We start from the raw sequence: 18,400 nt of genomic DNA, 5'->3' as shown, positions 1-18,400 counted from the left end.
AAAATCTGTAGGAACGCTGCGAAACAATTTTGAAAAATTGAATTTCCCAACTCGCAAGTCAACAGACAAGTCATCGGAGAATGTGACGATGGGAAAATTTTAAAAACGTGTGGAAGCGAGGAAAAGGATTTATCTTTTTAGAAATTTTCATTTCTAAAATTCATTAAACCTGTTAAAAAGTAAGTAAATTTCATTTTAATTATCGTATTTATAAGTACCCTTTGTGTATCGATAGTTTCCGGTGTTCCTTCGAACCATTCGCGTACATTAAACACGATAATTTCATAGTGTTTCGCTCTCCACTATCACTCATCTTTCGGTGAGTGATTTCGTGTTACGATTTCGTTATTAAAATCGTGTGCTTGCATTTCAGAAATCCTTTATCATGCCAGAAGAAACGAAAACCAAGAAGGAAAAAAAACCAAAAGCGGTCGCCGATTCCGATAAAAAAAAATCGCCCGATGCCAAGAAAGTCGTCAAGTTGAAGAAAAGGCCGAAGAAGACCTACGGTAGACTGTACGCTAAAGCTGTTTTTACCGGTTTTAGAAGAGGTTTAAGAAACCAGCATGAAAACACCGCCTTATTGAAAATCGATGGATGTCTTTCCAAATCCGACAGTTTGTTCTACGTTGGAAAGAAGTGTGCCTACGTATACAGAGTAAGTTTCTCATCGTTTTTCTGTTCAGTTTCTTCGAGAACTTTTCAATTAACGATCTACGTATTCTTCAAGGGTAAAAGGAAGAGGCCTGCACCCGGATTATCTAAAAAGAAATCGAAAGTACGCGCTATCTGGGGAAAAGTCACTCGGCCCCATGGATGTACCGGAGCAGTAAGAGCTAAATTCAAAAGTAATCTACCCGCTAAAGCTATGGGACATAGAATAAGAATTGTAAGTGATTGTATAATCGGATTCCATTCGATCGTGTTAAAGTGTGATTACTAAACATCATTTTGTTTTCTTTTTCAGATGCTGTTTCCCTCTAGAATATAAATAATGTATGCGATGTTTAAGTGACTTGGTTTTCTTTTTTTATCATATAATTCTTTTATCTTTGGAATAAAAACAAATGACATGATAAGCGGTTTAATTATTGAAAGTACAGGTAATATTAATGATTGATATTGGTATAAAGTATTGATATCTAACAATCGCTCCAACTAACTATTCTGTCCTGGAAAGGATCAAAACCATTCTTGATCAAAACAGACAAATATTGCAATCTCTGTCTCGGTGTTACGACATTCTCTCTTGACATCATTAAAGTCATGAAATGGGCGGACAGATCCGGTGTACGACCGCAATACATGATTAGCAAATACGATTTTCCATCTGTATCTAAAATAGTACCGGTCATTTCAACTAAAACAAATTTCAAAAATATCTCACTGTCAGTTCTCAAAAAATTGTGTTATTTATGCATCTCAGCTTACCTCCGAAAGGAGATCGAACTATCCAAATACCAGGCTGTACTATTGTCGTTGGAAAATCTATCTCAGTTTCATCTTGGTGTAGTAATTCGGGCAATTTCAACTTCCAAAGCTGGATTAATTCCGTGCTATTCGTTTTAACTAGTTTGCCCTGTATACATAAAGGACGGTCTTCGAATTGTTCAGATGCTTTTTCCATAATTAGTAAAGTAATATGCCAATGACCTAGAAGCTGTGCGCAGAAATTTCATTCGATCATCTTGGACTAAAATAATGCTCTGTAATTTTGAGAGAAAAAAAACATACCTCGTCGACAGAATGCGAAAAATTAAATTTGATCGCTGGGCAGGGCTTCATTCCGGCGAAATCTTGACATCTTACGACTCCAATGAAAACCCAGCTAAGCGAAGCTATCAAAAGTAACATATTGGAACACATTTTATAGTCATTTTACTGCAAGAGACACTGTTACAATAAAGTTCTTTGAACTGGTTATCACACGATGCGTCTACTTCCGAAACATTTCGTTATCGAGTCTCGATAAAAAAAAAAGATGTCAATAGTTTCATTGTGGAATTTTTATTTGGGTGTCAGATAAAGTGAGTATCAGATAGGTAGGAAACGAGTCGCTCATTTCTTTTGTTCACAAAGAGGCGGAAGTATTGGAATCGGCGAGTATCGAAATAACTCTACTTTCAGTTTCCCCACTCGTAGTATAATTTATTAAATTTTTAACAAAAAATATACATTGCATTGGTTTTAAAATATAGTACATATTTACAAAAAAAAAAATAATACTATACTTTTAGACTAGTCATATTGTTAAAATGATAACGAGGCATTCAGTTCCTTGCAGATTAATCATTTTAATGAGTATAAAAAGTAAAATTACGTCAAAATAAATATTAAGTACGTGACTACGTACGTATCGTTGTGATGCTTACTCCCTAGCAAATTAAAAATATCATTAAATGCACATACATAAACAATTAATCGTCGATATCATATAGTTGCACATAATTTTCGATAATCACATTATAATTAAGTATGCATGTTTCATAGGTATATTCTTGTCTTTTATAAATTTCGCAATTATTCTGATATCCATTAAAAAGTTAGAACAAATAAAACGCAGATTACTCGAGTAATCAACCATCAACCAAATTAATAATATTGCGTTTAAAAATAGGTACATAAAACAATAAAACAACAGACACATTCAACAGATCTTATAAAATAAAATAAAAATCCCAGATCGTTCGCACCTCACAATAAAGACTGCTCTATCATAATTTTCTGAAATCCACTCGGAGGTGAGTAAATAAAGTTATCCAAGATAATATCCATTATCGCACCGTCGTCGACTGAAATCAGTCACAATGAGAATTAAAAGTACTACTAACTTTACGATAGGATAGGTAGCTGATTAAGAGTATAATAAAACGTACCAAAAATGACCGGATAAACGGTACCTCTAATGCCAGTAATAGGCGCTTCAAGACAGACCCCATTAATGTAGAAATTTAGCTCGATGTGATCGAAAGATACGCCCTGAAAAAAACCAACTCGTTATTTCGAATGAAAATTTCATACACATTTCAATTATTCAACTTACAATTACATCTCCTTCGGTAGCTCGTTTGGTAACTCCTTGCAATTCTTTTTTATTGTGTCTCAAAACACCATCGTAACAGAATACCCATGATTCTGGATCGTTACCTCCTGGAGTAACTTTTAGGTTAGCATTTCTCGTAGCTAAACCAACGCCCCAAATACCTGACAAAACAAGTCAGAAGTTAGATAAAGTTGAAGACTTTTAAATGTAATGAATGATGATTCATTCGTACCAGATTGCTGTAGTTTTACTTCGAAATATGATTTACTTTGCACCAATGGAGCATTGCCCAATACACCACCGCTTCCACAAGCTCGAATTCCATCTTTAATAATAACTACTTCGTGTCCTAAAAAAAAATTAATCCATAAAAGGGGTAGAAAGGTTGGATATTGGTACTATGATTACGTCGAGTAAACATATGTTAATAACAATTGTACGGTAGCCTATCTCCTGTAGGCAATACCTACGTAGAGTTCTACATTGAATGGAGTATTCAACGAGTGAAAAACTCACCCATATAATTATTATCCAAGCATATAGGATTGTGGTCTTTTTCGCTGACTTGAGTGGTATGAAATCCACTGTTTTCGAAACAGCTTCGAAAACATGTTAAAACAAGATTTGCCATTTGTTAGAAAGTTCGGAAAACGTACAAATGAGAGTTACACCACCGAACACATAATTCGCTAATAATTTCGAGCAATAATTAAATATTTCGGCTATAAAAACGACTCAAAATCGTAATAATTTTGTCCACAGGTGTATCCAAAAAAAACAACACAAACACGTCCACCCCCACTTTTTGTTTTTTAAGCTTATCAAAATTTTCCACAAAACTCACAGAAAAAAATGTGTGAGAAGAATGAAAAATCGAAAATTTTTCTGTGCTTTGAACTTTCCTGAATTCTGATTGGTTGATTTGATTTCAGTGCTGCCTCTCAAATTAAACCAAAAAGAAAAATAATCAAAATCAAAACAAAAAAATTTTTCTAATCAAAAATTCGAAGAAGCGCCAAAAAATGTCAAAATTTTTCCAACTTTTGTAATTAATTTAGCTCGATGATTAATTTTTTTTGGTCTAAAATTGATGTGCTTTATAAAGCTATTCCACAAAGTAAGTGCTATTGTTCTTAATCACGACACTAGCGTTGAATTTCTCTCGCATGTCGTTCTTTTATTTTGAATTTTTCCCAAATCTGTCATCGAAGTCATTCTTTCAGCATGAATGTCGAAGAGTATATTTGCCCTATTTGCCGTGAAATATTATTGGAACCGGTTACATTGCCTTGTAAACATACCTCCTGTTACGACTGCTTAGAGAAAACACTAGATAGTAATAAATATCAATGCTTCCTGTGCCGAAAATTCATCGGTAGTTGGTACAGAAACGCGAGATTGAAAAAAAAACTTGTCAACGAGAAGTTATGGAAGCTCATTCAAGATAAATTCAATGATTTTGTAGTGAAAAAACGCAACGGAGAAACCATAGGTAATAAGCTCCATATTAAGGTTACATGTACTGTAGAATTTGAGTTTAATCTCGGATTTTTCATTGTAGAAATCATATCAACTCAAATACCTATCAGTTTGAGTGCACCGGGTGAAATTAAACAAGAATTCGAGCAATGTGAAGAGAAAATTCAATCAGAGGTTAGAATCAAGAAAGAGAAAGAAGAAAAGCTCAGCGAAGAACTAATCAAACAATTACAGGTAATTATTCGCTCTGAAAATCTCTCATTTATCATCGAAATGAAAATGAAAATAATTGATAATTTTTTCCTTAGGATGAAGAAAACGAACGTCGTAGAGAACAGGAAGAGTTGGCTTTACATGATGAACAACTGGCTAAAATTTTAGCAGATGAACTGAATTCTGTTGAGGTATTTCCTTTATATTTTTCAGTGAGAAATGGAACAATGATTTATTTTCAATCAACTATTAATAGATTGCTCGCATGAACGATGAACTGGCTCAATTATCTAAAGATGAAAAGATCGCAAAAACGCTGGAAGAGTTGGAACAAAACAGTCCTTATTCAGGGAAACCCAAGGTGACATTTTTTTTCGTTTTTATACCTTTCAAATTTTTCGAATTTGATACCAATTTTTTCAAATCAACAGATATCGAGAACTTTGGTCAAAAGCAACAAAGAAAAAACACCTCGACGTGTTTCATTCGGACCAATGGATTTTTTCATAGGTGACTAAAACGATCCTATTTACAAGAAGGAAATTGAATTTTTTTAAATTATCATCACTAACGAGTATTTTTTTCTTGCAGAAAAAAAAAGACGCAGAGAAGTCTAACGGAAGTTAATAATTTTCAATTTTTTATACCATATTTTACCCATCAATGATATTTTAATGAAATATTGGAATACTCTGTTCGCCATAATTCCCAGTGATACTCTATTTAATCGTAAGTTGATATAATTTTAAGAATATTATAAATTTGAGAATTGAAAAAGTTACCAATTATTTTTTTAAAAACTTTTTCAATGAATTTTCACTTTAAAAAAAACACGTATTTTCTCATCAATGTATATCTTTTTCATCATCTAAAATTCGAGTTACTTTCGAACTGCCCTTCAATAAAACGCTTCGCACCGAGGTGTTTTATACGAGTATTAAAAATGACGCCCTTGCGATTCTCAACACTCGATAATTTTCCGACTTTTCTGGCCCTGAAATGAACTCTCGAATTATTTCCTTCGAGGGTCAAGGTATCTTCAAACCTTAACAGAATGCATTAATTTAGTTTCGAACCTGTGCATTCGCTAAAGCGGTAAAACCACCACGTTAAACTCCGCGACAGGTAACCAACCATCGACGAATTGTTTGACCAGCGCACGCGATGAAGATTGACCAGTTTTACGATTAAATCTGCTGCGAAAAATTCGCTTTTTCTAATGTTTTCGCGCGGTTTTTTTGATATTTTTAATATGATTTTGTTTAATTGACGTGGCTAAAGAATAAAATTTATTATGATTCGGGAATATTATAAATGTGAAGTGTAGTTTTGTGTTTTTCTAAACAAAATGAAGTTATTTTCGGTTTTTATACTGCTCTTGTATCAAAGTAAGAAGCATCATTTTTAATAATTATTTTTAAAATGGTTGAATGTCTTTTTCTTGAACGTAAAAAATTTTCCTACTTACATTATTCGAGTCAAATCCATTTTCATTGTCTATAAATTTTTCACGAATTTTTGAAAATGATTTTTATCCTACCTATCTTTAATTTTTTTACTCTGTTTGTTGTTTGTCGTGCATAATTCGTGTTTAAAATTTTAATTTTAATTTAATAAACATTTTTAACCTTTTTTAAATATTCTTGATTTGAAATATTCTACGTTTTTTTTTTTTTTTCGGAACTTCGTGTTTTGTTATTGTTTTATCCCATTATTATTTCCTTATACCTACCTAACTTTGTAATATTCGAAAAAACGAACGATATGAATTATAAAAACACATTAAGGTCTCATTGATCGTTTCCATTAGATAATTCATAACCCCAAAAAAAAAAACAAACTAGGTGAATATAATTTCCATTAAAATTTACCATATAGGTAGGTATATATTTAAATGGTAAGAACAATAATAACTTTCGCTGATAAAAGCTAATCTAAAATGCACGAATATCGATTATTTTCGAAAATAAAAGTTATTAAGGTCATTATCGATATTCCAAACATAACAATAATAACATGTAAAATTGCTCCAAAGAAACAACCCCATCTACCTTTACGCAAATCGAAACGTTGACATTGAAAATAAATGGCAAACTAGGGTATCCTCATAAAGTCACATGAAATCATTAGGTTAACAATATCTATTTCAATGAAAGCCTATATTTCAATCACCGATTCATTATTTTTCAACTATTTCGAGTTGGAGAAAATCTGTATAATTAGCTATTTATATTGTAATTTCTATTGCAGCGGTCAATGGGTCTCATCAGAGACCTATGGACGCGATGGCTGATCTCACCAATGATCTCGGAGTTTGCATCTTACAGGTATAGATATTGATTGCTTCACGATTGCTAGTATTGGTTTGGTATTCGATCAAAAAAAAAACGGATTTCCTTTGGGTTTTTATTTTGAAAAAAAAAAAAAAAACGTTTAAAAATCATAAAACAAACACCGAACAGCTTAATTCGGCATTGCAGAGCAGAACAACTTAACCATATGCATTTCTCGGACAGAAAGACGCCATGCGTATCAGTTTCCTGTCCATTTTTCTTATTTGAATAAAATTTCCAAGTACATTAAACTGTGAAGTAATTAAAATTCATCGAAGCGAGACAAAGTGTTTATATATTTACATCATATATTATTACGTTAGGTGTATTTACAATCACTGCGTAATTAAACATATATTAATTTATCCTAAACAGTTTGAAATTTCACACTGTGTATAAATAATAGCTAAGTAGGTATTATTTTGTATTGGTCATTTAAACCTCGAATGGTGATCTTTTGATTATATCATTGAGGCGTATCTAGAGTCACAATGTTGTCGTATTTCTGATTCTGAGCAATGAATTCGTGTAAAATTTGAATTTGCGAGCATCGTAATTCAAAAATCGTGATTTTGGTTGTAAGGATTCTTGGACAATTTACCATCATCTCAATATGCTAAAAAATTAAATTAGATACTAAAATAGGAATATTCGACACGAATTATTATAGGGTACACAATACACATATTACACGAGCAACTTCCTATTCGTGGTTTTAATTGAATCAGCAAACAATAACTCAAAGTTCTCACATTAAGATGCAGATGCAAAATAAAATTATACTCATCGAAGATATACCTTGGTATCCCTCGTGTATTTCAAGATGTAAAAAATTTACGTTTAGGAAATAGCAATTGTAGTATCATGATATAAATCGCAGCTTCGTTTACACAGTAGGTAATTACATGGCTGTTTGAATCTGCAATGGAAAAGGTCAAGAAACTTGGTTCTTTATTCGTAAAACAAAAACGACTCAAATACTGGTTCCGTTAGTGCTGCGATTTGGAATTAAAAATATAATTACGAGTAGCCTACGAATTCGACTTCGTGATGAACCATGTGTAGGAAATTAGACATGGGTATATTTACTCGTATATCTAATTGAAAGGTAGGGTAAAATGATCTTGCAGATAGACTGGAGGCAGAGGTCGATCAAAAAAGAATGAAGATTAAGCACTTACTCCAAGTCAATTGAATAAAGTTCAAACTTTAAACCTATATTTTAAAAACTTCATCTACCTATTTTCTTTTTGCAAATATGTATCTAGGTTGTAGGTATTTTATAGTCTGGAGTACAATTGGAAAAAAATTAGTGTTCAATTGGCTGGAATTTATATGGCCCGAAAAATTGAGTTGGCTTTTCTTAAGGTACTTCAAAATTAAGCATTTTGATCATTTTTTGAAAAATTTTGTGGTCAAAATTGAGTCATGATTTTTAAGATTTTAAAAAGTGTCATGAGACTCGTCATAAGTTGAAATTTTTGCAGAAAATCAAAAATTTCCATCAACATTATTTTTAAGAAATTCCAGCCCAAAAATTAGGTTATGAATGATTTTCGGGATTTTTGAATAATAGTGTGATTGTAACGAGGAATTCAAATATTTCAACGAACGTATTTTTTTTAGCATTTTTGAAGAATTTTGAGCTTTTTTGGAGAAGCTGCCACCAAAATTTCCATCAAAACTTTGTTTAGGGTTTCTTTAAAAAAAAATTACGATCATAAAATGGGATGATGATTTTCGAACTTTCTAAAAAAGCTGTCTTACTACTCATCAAAAATGTCACGAAAAATTCAATTATTTAAAAAAAAAAATGTTCTTGAGCTCGTCCATTAAGTTGTGTCATTATGACTCGTGATTCTTGGTAGTATTGAAAAAGTGCCATGTAACTGGTAAAAATAATTTAAAATTTTGACAGAAAATCAAAAGTTTTCTTCAGCAATTTTTTTGAGCGCTTTTGAAAAGTTTTGAGCGCAAAATTGGGTTATGATTTTTGGGGGTTTTAAAAAAGGTGTCATGCAACCCATCAAAATAGATTGAAATTTTGCACGAAATTCAAATATTTTATCAAAAATGGTTTTTGAACGTTTTTTGGAGAATTTTCAGCTTAAAATTAGGTAATAATTTCTTGAACTTTCAAAGTCCAGTCATTTTAGCAACATTTTTGGTCGAACCTCGGAAAATTGGGGGAAAGCTGAATTTCAGATTATTTATTCAGATTGGTCTCTAAAACAACCCATCAAAAGTTGCACCCTTCAACTTGACCGCTACCCCCTCCCCCAGAGGTCATTAACCTTTGTCGATACAGTCTTTTTCGGTTGTATCGCCCAAATGAAGGGTCCCAGAGGAAAAATGTTCGAACAAAAATTGTTCTACGCTAAATTTCCTATCAGTATGACCAGTTCAGCTTTTCTCAAAATGGCGATTTCACCCTTACTGAGGAGGGGGTAAAGTTGTCAATTTTATATGAAAAATTTTTTAAAAAAATGAAAATCGACAATTTAAAACGTGAATTTGATTCACAGTAGACTCGAAAATATTTTGACCAATGTTGCACACCGCAGCTTGTCTGCAACCCCCGCAAGAGGTCATTAACTTTTGTCAATTACGTTTTTCGGCTATATCGCCGAAATGAAGGGCCGGTGGGGAAAAGGTGATTGAACTAAACTTATTCTACCCTAAATTTCCTATAAGCATGACCACTTCAGTTAGAATATATTTTTCAATTTTTGGCGAATTTTTAAAAATCAAATTTTTAGGCCAAAAATTAGAAAAAAAAATCAAAATTTTACCAAATTGAGCTATAGAGGTGAAATTTAGGATATACCCTATTTTCGACCTGTTAAATCGATTGGAAACGATTTCAAATCGTTTTGAGCAGTTCTGGAGCCTCCAGCACATTTTTGAAACTTGAAATTTCCACAAAATTTCATCAAAATGAAGTTGGAAAGCGGAAATTTACGCTGCAATCCAATTTAAACACGCTATCAAGTCGACTGCTGGTGGGTTTGAGTCATTTTGTGGCCACCAGCAACCAGTAGATTTTTGAAACTTGCAATTTCTACAAAATTTCATCAAATGGAGTTGGAAAGCCGAAAGTTAATTCGGATAGATTTTGTGGTATTTTTTGAAAAACAGTAGTTTCTAAAAATCTGCTGGAGGCTCCAAAACGGATTGAAACTGCCTGCGATCCACCTCAGAATAATATCAAGAATGGGGTGTCTGTGTTTGGTAAAATTTTATGGAAATTTTAAGCATTGAAATATCTGCTGGAGGCTCCAGTAATTTCCAAAAAGTCGCTGGAGGCTCCAAAGACGACTTGAAATCTATTTGCAGTCACCTCCCTAGCGTATTGAAATTAGTTTACAGAATGAATTTTAGCTTTCCAACTGCTTTTGATGAAATTTTGCGGAAATTCAGGTTTCGAAAATCTACTGGAAGCTCCAGAACTGCTCAAAATGGTTTGAAATAGTTTCCAATCGATTTGGCAGGTCGAAAATAGGATTTATCCCAAATTTCATCCTTCTAGGTCAATTTGGTAAAATTTTGTTTTTTTTTCTCATTTTTGGCCTATACTTACTACCTAAATTTGATTTTCAAAAATTTACCAAAAATAGACAAAAAATACACTTTTGTAGGTACTTGAAATTTTGGCTGCAGATGAGTTTTTGCATGCTCCTTCGATCTATATATAGATCGAAGGAGCATGCAAAAACTCATTTGTCTTTTTCTAAAAATTTCATTCGAGTCTTATGTTGAAAAGCAAAATGTGCGATTTCAGCGTACTTATCAATCAAAATAGAATTAGTACCTATTCAATAGGTAAAAATGTTTTTTGGATATTTTCAAAGGATTTGGAATCTAAAATTTTGTTGGGCGCAAAATAAGTTTGGATGGAATGTTTTGATATTTTCATTACCTACCAAAAGTTTCTGATAGGTATCTGAAATTTTCAAGAGTCGTTGAACGACATTGAACTTTCCCTTCAGACTTCATGTGACTCGTTTTGATGGGGTTGTATAGCACCTTTTCATAGCTCTTGACAAACTGACTCTGTTTTGAGCTCCAAATTTCTTCACTGAAGTGCTTAAAAAAATTTTCATGGAAATTTTTGATTTCCTGTCTGCCAAAATTTCATACATTTTTTTCAGGTTGCAGGATACCTTTTTCAGAAACACCAAAAATGATAACCAAATTTTGGGTTTCAGAATCTTCAAAAAATGTTAAAAAAGAGTTTTGGGACCAATTTTTGATTTTTTGGAGAAATTTTAACCCATTACGTTCGTTTTCAAGGTACTTTATTATATAATCACTCGGAAAAACTCGCTCGATTTTAGGCCAAAAATTTTGTAAATGGGGGGACTGTTGGGTTAGACTCTACTCCTCTCATTGTGCAATCTCAAAAATCCAAAATACATAGTTACCTACCTATACGTCTTTTTTTTGACATTTTAGACTCATGCCTATCTACAGAGACCCAGCTGAATTTTTATGCCGCATAAATTCGAGCCAAATTTGATTTCTGGAACACTTTTTGCCTAACTAGACTGTACACTAATTGGTCTTAAGTATTGAAAAATGTTTCATATAATTATTATTGCTTGATTTTTAGGTATTGACGACGATGCAAGAAGGTAATATGGTATTTTCACCTTACGGCGTAGCTTCGGTTTCAGTCTTGCTGTTCGAAGGTTCCAGTGGTAACACAGCGTTGGAAATCTTGAGAGTTTTAAATCTACCTTGGAACGCATTATTAGCTCGAATTGGTTTTCGCGATATGAACAGGCATTTGAAAGTACGTGCTCTGCTCTCTAAATAATTGAAACGCATACCTATCTACTTATATCTATATGTTCCACTCTACGCACTTGTGTGATTTGACATAAACATTTGAACCGATTTTAAAAAAATTATTTTGCAGACCTATTTTAAAAGCGACGGTTTCCTACGCGGATTAATAATGAGTAAAGATGAAGTATGTTTTCATTACCAGTACCAAAGAATTCTACGTCTTTACGGTTTCGAAGAACCGGAACGTGCTTTGACTTATCCTTGCCACGGATTCACTTCCTACACACCGGATCCGGTAGCTCAGACGACAAGTACAACCGAATCATCCGTATCGGTCACATCTTCGGGTACGGATGCTGCAACTCCAGCGACTAATGGAACAACACCGGCTGTATCTGGAGAAACTCCGGCTTCAACGGAGCTCAGTACGAATGCTGATACTATCGTTACTGAGTTAACTCAAACTAGTCAAACGATAATGGTGTTTAATACTACAACATTGCCTTCGTTTACAAACGTAGCCGCAGATGAGCTACAAAAACTCAATTCTAATATCACTCTGAATAATGAAACTGCGAGCACCGGTACTGCAGATGCAACTGTCAGTACAGATACGACGATATCAAGGACGGTCGCAGAAACAGCGACGTTTCCTCAGCAGACAAATTCACCCAACGAAATACTGACGTCTGCTGCGTCGATGGCAAGCACCTTGTCATCTACTTTGCCATCGGTCGACATCGTAGAAAAGTTAAACGAACCGTCACCGACAACTGAGATTACTCAGATGACACAAAATAACGAAGTCACTATACCGTTTCAAGATAGAACCATCGAACCATCTGGTTCCGAAACGATTTTCATGCCTATTTCTGCGCCGTCGGATATGTCTAAGCAGGATTTCATGTTATCCGAATCGGCGCCTAATTCTACATTGATCAAATTACCCGATAGGTTTAATAATTCGAGATCTCCGAAGCGTCTGCACAGACCACCGGTAATATCTAAAGCTAGTCAAGAAATATTGAAAAACGAAATGAAAAAAATACTCGATAAATACAGATATCGTAATTTCACCAATATTAACGATATCATCGCCGAAATCGAAAAAGATCTCAAATCCAATTCTTCGTCGGAAAGCTCATCGTCATCGTTTCCCGAAGACTTACTAGCCGATTTACTCGCCAGTTCTAGGCAATGGAACAGCTCCGAAAACTCCATTTCCACATCCCTATCCGACGAATTCGACGATATAAGCGATTTCTTCGGTGACAATTTCACCTCTTTAGACGCTTCTATTTCTTCTAAACAGCATTTTAAAGATTTACTAAACGCTACTAAGTTTAAATTATTCAACGATACGTTGAAAAAGCTACACGGATTCGATTTCGACAACAATACGTTTAATTTCTCTCACGCTAGATTCGATCACGATATTTCGCTCGAGTTTACTCCGTTTAATTACACGTCTCCGCCTTTTTTCAATTCGAGCGAAGAAACTTCCAAAGAACTGAATGGATTTTATGGTACCGTGGTTGGATTTTTTGAAAACGCTACTCAGAGTTTTAAAGATTATTTTTCCGGCTTCTCCACGACGACTGTGACGGTACCGACGAGTGAAGTATTAGATGTCGATTTAATCTCAACTACTCCGTTACCTCAAGCTGATTCTAACACGACTGAAAGTGCTCAGAAGTTGAATTCTAGCAGTTCTACGGTTCCTACACTTGTTTCTCAAAATAATCTCACGAAATCGACCCAGTTACCGGCGGAAAATAAAACCCATGTTTTACCCAAGAAATCCATTTCTGGTAAAAATGAAAATATACCAGCTGCGTCTCAACTTTCGCCCAATTATCTTAATATTTTATCGTTAAGGCAAAGTAAACTTATTGAGACGAAGTTTGATATCAAAGGACCTCATAGGCCGAAAAAAGTATTCAAACGAAGTAGTAATAAAGATGAATTGAGCGAAGATCTTGTAAAAAGAAGTAAGAATCTCGATGCGGCGAATTTCGTGTCGAATTTAATCAGTAATGCGACGAATACAATTCTACGTAATGAAATTGCCAATGTTAGTGGAATCGATCAAGCTGAGGTTGGAGTTAGAAAAGCTCGATCGACCGATGGTGAGTTTGAATTGATTTGGAATTGGTACCTATCTGGACTGTAGACTATTTATATCTACCTATTCCATTTTCTATTGTATTTTATAAAATGTTGTATTTTTTTCATTCAGATAAAAAATTAGAATCTTTTCGAGCTGGTCATTTTCCAATAAACGATGATTTAGACTGGTTTGCTGTGTACGATAGTCGAAATACAGTACGAATTCCCACATTTACGTACTCAGCTTATTTACCATATGCTTACATCGATGATTTGAAATCCAAAGTGTTGGAAATACCCTTAGACGTAAGTATTACGAAGAAGCTTGTTTCAATGTTCCTCGTCATAGTTAGAAATTTGCATCAAAATTTGACTTCCAAGTTCCAAATGTAAATTTAGCTTCATTATTGGCAGTCTTGTTGGATATTTTGCTTACGCAAAACCTATTTTACTTTAGCTGTTGAAATACTATTTATAATCTACAAATTAAAGGTCTGATATTTTCGTTTTCTCAGGATAGTCAGTACTCGCTTATGATATTATTACCAACTCATCGATACGGATTAAATTACTTATTAAATTCGCTGAAGCATTGGCCAGTTAGAAAGATCCATAGACAATTACGTCCATTATCTGTGTACGCCGTTATTCCAAAATTCAGGGTTGCGAGCCACGTTGATCTGAAACCAGCACTTTATGCGGTACATATTCAATACTAAATCGTAATATTATAAATACGGAAACGTTCATCGTATAACGAATTAAATTATAAATAATTTTCGATTACTTTACAGCTCGGTATGAAAGATATATTTTACCGATATCGAGCCGACTTATCAGTCATGTCGCCGGATGCGAGGCTTTATGTGAGGAGTATCGAGCAAGTAGTCACCGTACATGTTGATAAATATCCAAACGCAGGTATATCTAATACTTAATGAGCCATACAATTCTCAATATTTCATATTCAATACTTGGAAAAAGCTTTGGCCACCATTCCTCGTATCCCTTAACCTCGTCCATAAACAATGAAATAGTTAATAACGTCAATTTTAAAGGTTAAAGTAGCGCCCACTTTATATATGCAGATCGTTTCCAGTGTAAATTGGAGTTTAATTATCTGGAACCAATCGCGTCCCGATGAGATAGTGTTTCCTGATTTTATGAAAAATCCTATCTTGACGTTTTTATTCGATGCGTTATAACAGATTATCGAGTATTACCTAATTATCGCGTGTTAATGTTCAAATCAATTATCCGCGTAGTATTTATGTTGTCCTTATTTAGTCGATATGAATCGTAAAAATACTCAAGGGACAAATCGCGAATTCTATGTCATCTCGACTTGGTGTTTCTCTCTTTCTGTCTGTCTGTTCTTTCATGACTAATTTACGTTTGAGGTTAAATTCTTTAAAAGTTAATCAAGTAAATAAATTCTTTTCGATTTTAATTTACCTTAAAATTATTACGTTTAATCGCTTCGTTGAGAGAAATTAAATTAGGCAAATGGTGGGTGAATGTTTTTCTACGTTGATTTGCTGAGAGATAAAAGGACAAAGAGTACGAAAATTTATCTAATGCGATTTTTTGAAAAGGTTACTAAAGCAAAATTAATTACAACGAATTACCAAAGACACGTCGAGTTTTTTGATTATTTTTTTGTTAGAAATTCTAGAAGTTCATCGCGATTAATTCGTGTAATCGTTGAAATTAGGCAATTAATTCGAATCTCATTAATTTGTTTCAGTTTACGAAGTACCGGAAAAACTCGCCGAAAGTCATTTCTCAGCCTCGCATCCATTCATTTACTTTGTAATCGATAAGGAATCAAAAGTCAGCCTCGTTGCAGGAATAATGGCGGATCCATCCAAACAACACATTCATTTCGTATAAAACAGAACGAATTTCCTTCTACAACATTACTTCCACAAGTTCTTCAGAATTGGATACCCACTGCCCAATCAAAAAAACATACGTAATTTTCAACGAAAAATACCAAATACAGCTTTTCGAATATCAACGAAATCTCGTTACTTTTCTTTCCAAATGATTACATTTTTTGCGACAAAAAAAATCTGGCAATATTCACGACACCGTGTTACGTATACAGTTTTAATTCAAAAACAAACGAGGCAATAAAAACAAAATATCAAATAAAAATAAACCAGTGTATTAAGATGGAAATTACATAGAAAATATGTAATATTTAACAGGCTTATTTGCCTTTCTTCGCCTTGACTTTCCTCGAATAAAATTCCAATTCTTTACCTTCCAAGATGTAACCGTCAGCTCTTCCACACTGTCCTGGTCGACTGGCGATGCAAGCTACAACAAAAACGTGAAAAAATTCGTGAACAATTATTGAAATTACACCGAAATATTCGTTTCATAACAAAAACAGTAAATAATCAGAACGCTGCGGGATGAAATTAGCAAGATATTCATCAAAGTGATCAGTAAGTTCGGTCATCATGTTATAAAAAATCAAAAAAAGTTTGAAAACATTCAACTAGAAAATTTATCATCAGAACGCTGCGGGATGAAATTAGCAAAATACTCATCAAAATAATCAGTAAGTTTGGTCATCACGATAAAAAAAATAAAACAAAGTCCACCAGAATCGGTGTTTATCAGAACGCTGCGGGATGAAATTAGCAAAATACTCATCAAAACAATCAGTCAGTTTGGTCATCATAACACGCTAATTCAAATGTAATAGAACGTCAGATCATCTAGTAGCTGAAAATTGATGTGTAATCATCACATATCATAATTTTAAGACATCATCATCGTTCTCGCATAAAGAATGATACTTAAAAATCTACTATCAGTGTAACTATGACAAAAATCAATTAGCAAAATGCCATCAACAATGTAAAATTGTCATCATTTAGTAGCGATAAATCTAATAAACCTAATCGAACAAACCAAATAAAACCCAACATACCGATTAATCGAGATGTGTGGAATTGTTCTTCGATAGCTGGGTCAACTTTAGCGAGCTTTTGCCTCTTCTTGTATTTCTGTTCGGCTTTCTTGGATCTTTTCTTATTCAATACGGCTTCTTCGGCTTCAGTCTACATTAAAACACTCGATTAGTCAAAGACAGGTCAAAGTGTTAGGAAAATATTTTCAGTAACTTTCAAATGCTTACCAATTTGGCACTCTTCTTACGACCGATAGGTAGAGCATAGTGCGATTCAAACCACTGCCTGAATGGAGTAGCGTCAATCACAACGATGGCGTTTTTTACCAGGGTTTTCGTTCTTACCAATTCATTGTTAGAGGCGTTGTATATAACATCGATGATACGAGTTTTTCTAGCGATACCTGAAATTCGACGATCTTAATACGAAGTCTCGTGGGAAAGAAGTAACGATAGATGAAAATCATACCTTCGGAACCCCAAGCGAAATTTCCTTGATCTAATCTCAAAGCGCGGAATTTCTTGTTTCCTCCTCGAGTTCTTACGGTGTGGATTCTTTTCACTCCTAACTGTAAAAACGGTCAAGTTAGAAAATCTACGAAACACTAGGACGATACTCTAATAATCATATATATGAACTAAACTGGTATCAGAACGTTAGAGGTGAATCTAAAGTAGAATCATTGCATATCATAAAGGTAAATGTCATCATGAAAGAATAAAATATAACAAACTGAAAACGTTGAAGTAACAAAAGCTGGGGCACATTACGATAGTAATAATATTACAATATAAACTAAGCGATTCTCAGAACGTTAGAGGTGAATATGAAGTAGAATCATCGTACATCATAATATAAGTATTTCATCATGAAATTAAAATATAACTTATAGTGAAACACTAATGATAAACATACCTTCGTGTTAGCGGCAGGTCGTCCTAACTCGAACTTCCTCTTCTTACGCAGAGGTTTACGTTTACCTCCGGTTTTCCTGCGTTTATGCCAATGATCACGAGAGATACCTAAAACACAAGGCAATGATTAAAATACACAAAATACACCAAAAAGAAACTCAGATCGAAACTCAAAAGCATGACAGAATAATAAGCCGGGAACACCGATCACACTTGAATAATTGAGCGAAATATATTACGAACAGAAACACTTCACAATTATTTAAAGAGAACAATTAAAAGAGTAACTTACCCATGTTTTAATTAATTAAAAACTGATGACGAAGAAACCACCCTACATTTAAAATTGAAACTTACAAAAAAGACATTTTCAACGTTCACGTTGAACATTTACGAATTTTACTGAAATGAAACTTGGCTATTTTGCTTTGCAGTCGTAGTCATCACTTCGAGTCATCGATGAGCTCGTTTTCAAAGAAAAATCACACGTGCGAGAAAAGTATTCGAAGAAATGTACTTTATCTGTGATTTTTTCACAGTTTGTTTGATTGACGTTTTGATAACATTTCGCGAATTTGAACGAATAAACAA

General features: G+C 33.8%; 6 protein-coding genes across 7 annotated transcripts; 3 read left to right on the top strand and 3 right to left on the bottom strand.

Annotated features, from left to right (window-relative positions):
• Positions 1-21: 21 nt before the first annotated feature.
• RpL35A (ribosomal protein L35A) lies at positions 22-1,079 on the top strand. The gene is made up of 4 exons (XM_065355618.1): positions 22-179; positions 374-658; positions 731-889; positions 968-1,079. Exons 2-4 carry the CDS (start codon positions 386-388, stop codon positions 989-991), a joined length of 456 nt encoding a protein of 151 aa, XP_065211690.1. The 5' UTR covers positions 22-179; positions 374-385; the 3' UTR covers positions 992-1,079.
• On the bottom strand, positions 1,069-2,088 carry LOC135839539 (uncharacterized). The gene is made up of 3 exons (XM_065355617.1): positions 1,735-2,088; positions 1,432-1,660; positions 1,069-1,360 (listed from the first exon to the last, which is right to left on the bottom strand). The coding sequence occupies exons 1-3, from the start codon at positions 1,864-1,866 to the stop codon at positions 1,143-1,145; spliced, it is 579 nt and encodes a 192-aa protein (XP_065211689.1). The 5' UTR covers positions 1,867-2,088; the 3' UTR covers positions 1,069-1,142.
• Positions 2,089-2,127: 39 nt separating this feature from the next.
• Positions 2,128-3,844, bottom strand: LOC135839538 (SPRY domain-containing protein 7). The gene is made up of 5 exons (XM_065355616.1): positions 3,560-3,844; positions 3,276-3,392; positions 3,044-3,204; positions 2,877-2,979; positions 2,128-2,792 (listed from the first exon to the last, which is right to left on the bottom strand). The coding sequence occupies exons 1-5, from the start codon at positions 3,672-3,674 to the stop codon at positions 2,695-2,697; spliced, it is 594 nt and encodes a 197-aa protein (XP_065211688.1). The 5' UTR covers positions 3,675-3,844; the 3' UTR covers positions 2,128-2,694.
• Positions 3,845-4,003: 159 nt separating this feature from the next.
• Positions 4,004-6,367, top strand: LOC135839536 (E3 ubiquitin-protein ligase rnf168-like). Its single transcript, XM_065355613.1, has 7 exons — positions 4,004-4,160; positions 4,267-4,535; positions 4,605-4,756; positions 4,831-4,926; positions 4,992-5,096; positions 5,167-5,245; positions 5,327-6,367. The coding sequence occupies exons 2-7, from the start codon at positions 4,268-4,270 to the stop codon at positions 5,350-5,352; spliced, it is 726 nt and encodes a 241-aa protein (XP_065211685.1). The 5' UTR covers positions 4,004-4,160; position 4,267; the 3' UTR covers positions 5,353-6,367.
• On the top strand, positions 5,342-15,993 carry Spn85F (Serpin 85F). Of its 2 annotated transcripts, XM_065355602.1 has the most exons (8): positions 5,987-6,123; positions 6,986-7,062; positions 11,681-11,863; positions 11,990-13,988; positions 14,099-14,274; positions 14,484-14,669; positions 14,763-14,889; positions 15,716-15,993. In XM_065355602.1, the coding sequence occupies exons 1-8, from the start codon at positions 6,084-6,086 to the stop codon at positions 15,859-15,861; spliced, it is 2,934 nt and encodes a 977-aa protein (XP_065211674.1). In that variant the 5' UTR covers positions 5,987-6,083; the 3' UTR covers positions 15,862-15,993. The 2 variants fall into 2 exon arrangements, with proteins under 2 accessions (XP_065211675.1, XP_065211674.1); XM_065355603.1 differs by lacking the exons at positions 5,987-6,123; positions 6,986-7,062 and adding an exon at positions 5,342-5,464.
• Positions 15,994-16,117: 124 nt separating this feature from the next.
• On the bottom strand, positions 16,118-18,256 carry RpS8 (ribosomal protein S8). Its single transcript, XM_065355614.1, has 6 exons — positions 18,102-18,256; positions 17,811-17,917; positions 17,364-17,463; positions 17,123-17,298; positions 16,916-17,045; positions 16,118-16,293 (listed from the first exon to the last, which is right to left on the bottom strand). The coding sequence occupies exons 1-6, from the start codon at positions 18,103-18,105 to the stop codon at positions 16,184-16,186; spliced, it is 627 nt and encodes a 208-aa protein (XP_065211686.1). The 5' UTR covers positions 18,106-18,256; the 3' UTR covers positions 16,118-16,183.
• Positions 18,257-18,400: the final 144 nt, after the last annotated feature.

This window comes from Planococcus citri, chromosome 3 (assembly GCF_950023065.1).
Source record: "Planococcus citri chromosome 3, ihPlaCitr1.1, whole genome shotgun sequence".
Lineage (NCBI taxonomy): Eukaryota > Metazoa > Arthropoda > Insecta > Hemiptera > Pseudococcidae > Planococcus > Planococcus citri.
Note: the sequence above shows the minus strand (reverse complement) of the source record. Positions and strands in the feature narration are given on the sequence as shown.